This window comes from Sinocyclocheilus rhinocerous, unplaced genomic scaffold (assembly GCF_001515625.1).
Source record: "Sinocyclocheilus rhinocerous isolate Xijiao unplaced genomic scaffold, SAMN03320098_v1.1 C36249226, whole genome shotgun sequence".
NCBI classification, from domain to species: Eukaryota; Metazoa; Chordata; class Actinopteri; order Cypriniformes; family Cyprinidae; genus Sinocyclocheilus; species Sinocyclocheilus rhinocerous.
The window spans coordinates 1-940 of record NW_015776970.1 but is presented as its reverse complement, the minus strand read 5'-3'; the positions used below and the strand labels follow the sequence as shown (position 1 = coordinate 940).

Sequence of the window (940 nt, the reverse complement as noted above, 5' to 3'; positions counted from 1 at the left end):
TTAAGACCCGCAGAAACCCTGTGTTCACTTACTCTACCTAGCACAGTTATATTAGCGGCTGCAATCGTGTAGTTTCTGGTTCCCGGCGTAGTTGCGCGGCAAAAGTAGTTCCCAGCGTGCTGGGGTTTCACGTCGGCTATGAGCAGGTTTCCATTGCCAAGAACCTTTGTTTTGTGAACGTCAATGGATTTATGGTCGGCGCGGCTCCATGAGATCAGCGGGCGAGGATTTCCGGTCGCCATGCACTCCAGCAGAGCCGTGCTGTGAACCGCCACGGTCAGATTCTGCGGACCGGCGGTAATACGAGGCCTTTGAGGAACTCTGGGAGATGGAGCTGTTGAGAAGTATAAAGAGAGTGAATGAAAATGACACGTATACATACGGTAGTATGCATAAATACTACTCTTATGATCTAGATCTAGACCTGCGGTCACGGTTAGCTCGGCCTCGGCGCTCCTGCGGCGGCTGGCTATATTAGTCGCCACACAGCGGTAACTCCCAGCATCAGCCTGTTCGACTCCCTGAATCTGTAAAACGCCGCTGGGCAGCACTGTGATTCTGGATAGACACATGCAAACATTCACTTAATACAATTTAGATATTCAGAAAGTGACAATATACACACTTATACAATATATATAATATATAACATATGATATATAACAATATACACTACCGTTCAAAAGTTTCAAGCCAGTTTATATTTCTTTCTTTCTTTTTTTAACACATTTATTCAGCAAGGATGTGTTAAATTGAGAAAAAGTGATAGTAAAGACACTGTAAATTGTTAGAAAATCATTTTTAGATTTGTATTTCGAATACATGCTGTTCTTTTTAACTTTTTATTCATCAAAAAATTCTGAACAAAGTATCACGTTCCAAAAAAATTAAGCAGCACAACTGTTTTCAACACTGATAATAAATCAGCATATTAGAATGA

The 940-nt window shown here is 41.6% G+C and overlaps 1 protein-coding gene across 1 annotated transcript; it reads right to left on the bottom strand.

The window, feature by feature from the left end:
- Window positions 1–32: 32 nt before the first annotated feature.
- LOC107735710 (protogenin A-like) lies at window positions 33–558 on the bottom strand (the record flags this gene model as incomplete). The annotated part of the gene is made up of 2 exons (XM_016547306.1): window positions 33–334; window positions 425–558. Coding segments are annotated over 2 exons (436 nt in total), but the record flags the coding sequence as incomplete, so codon positions are not given.
- Between the last annotated feature and the right edge of the window lie 382 nt (window positions 559–940).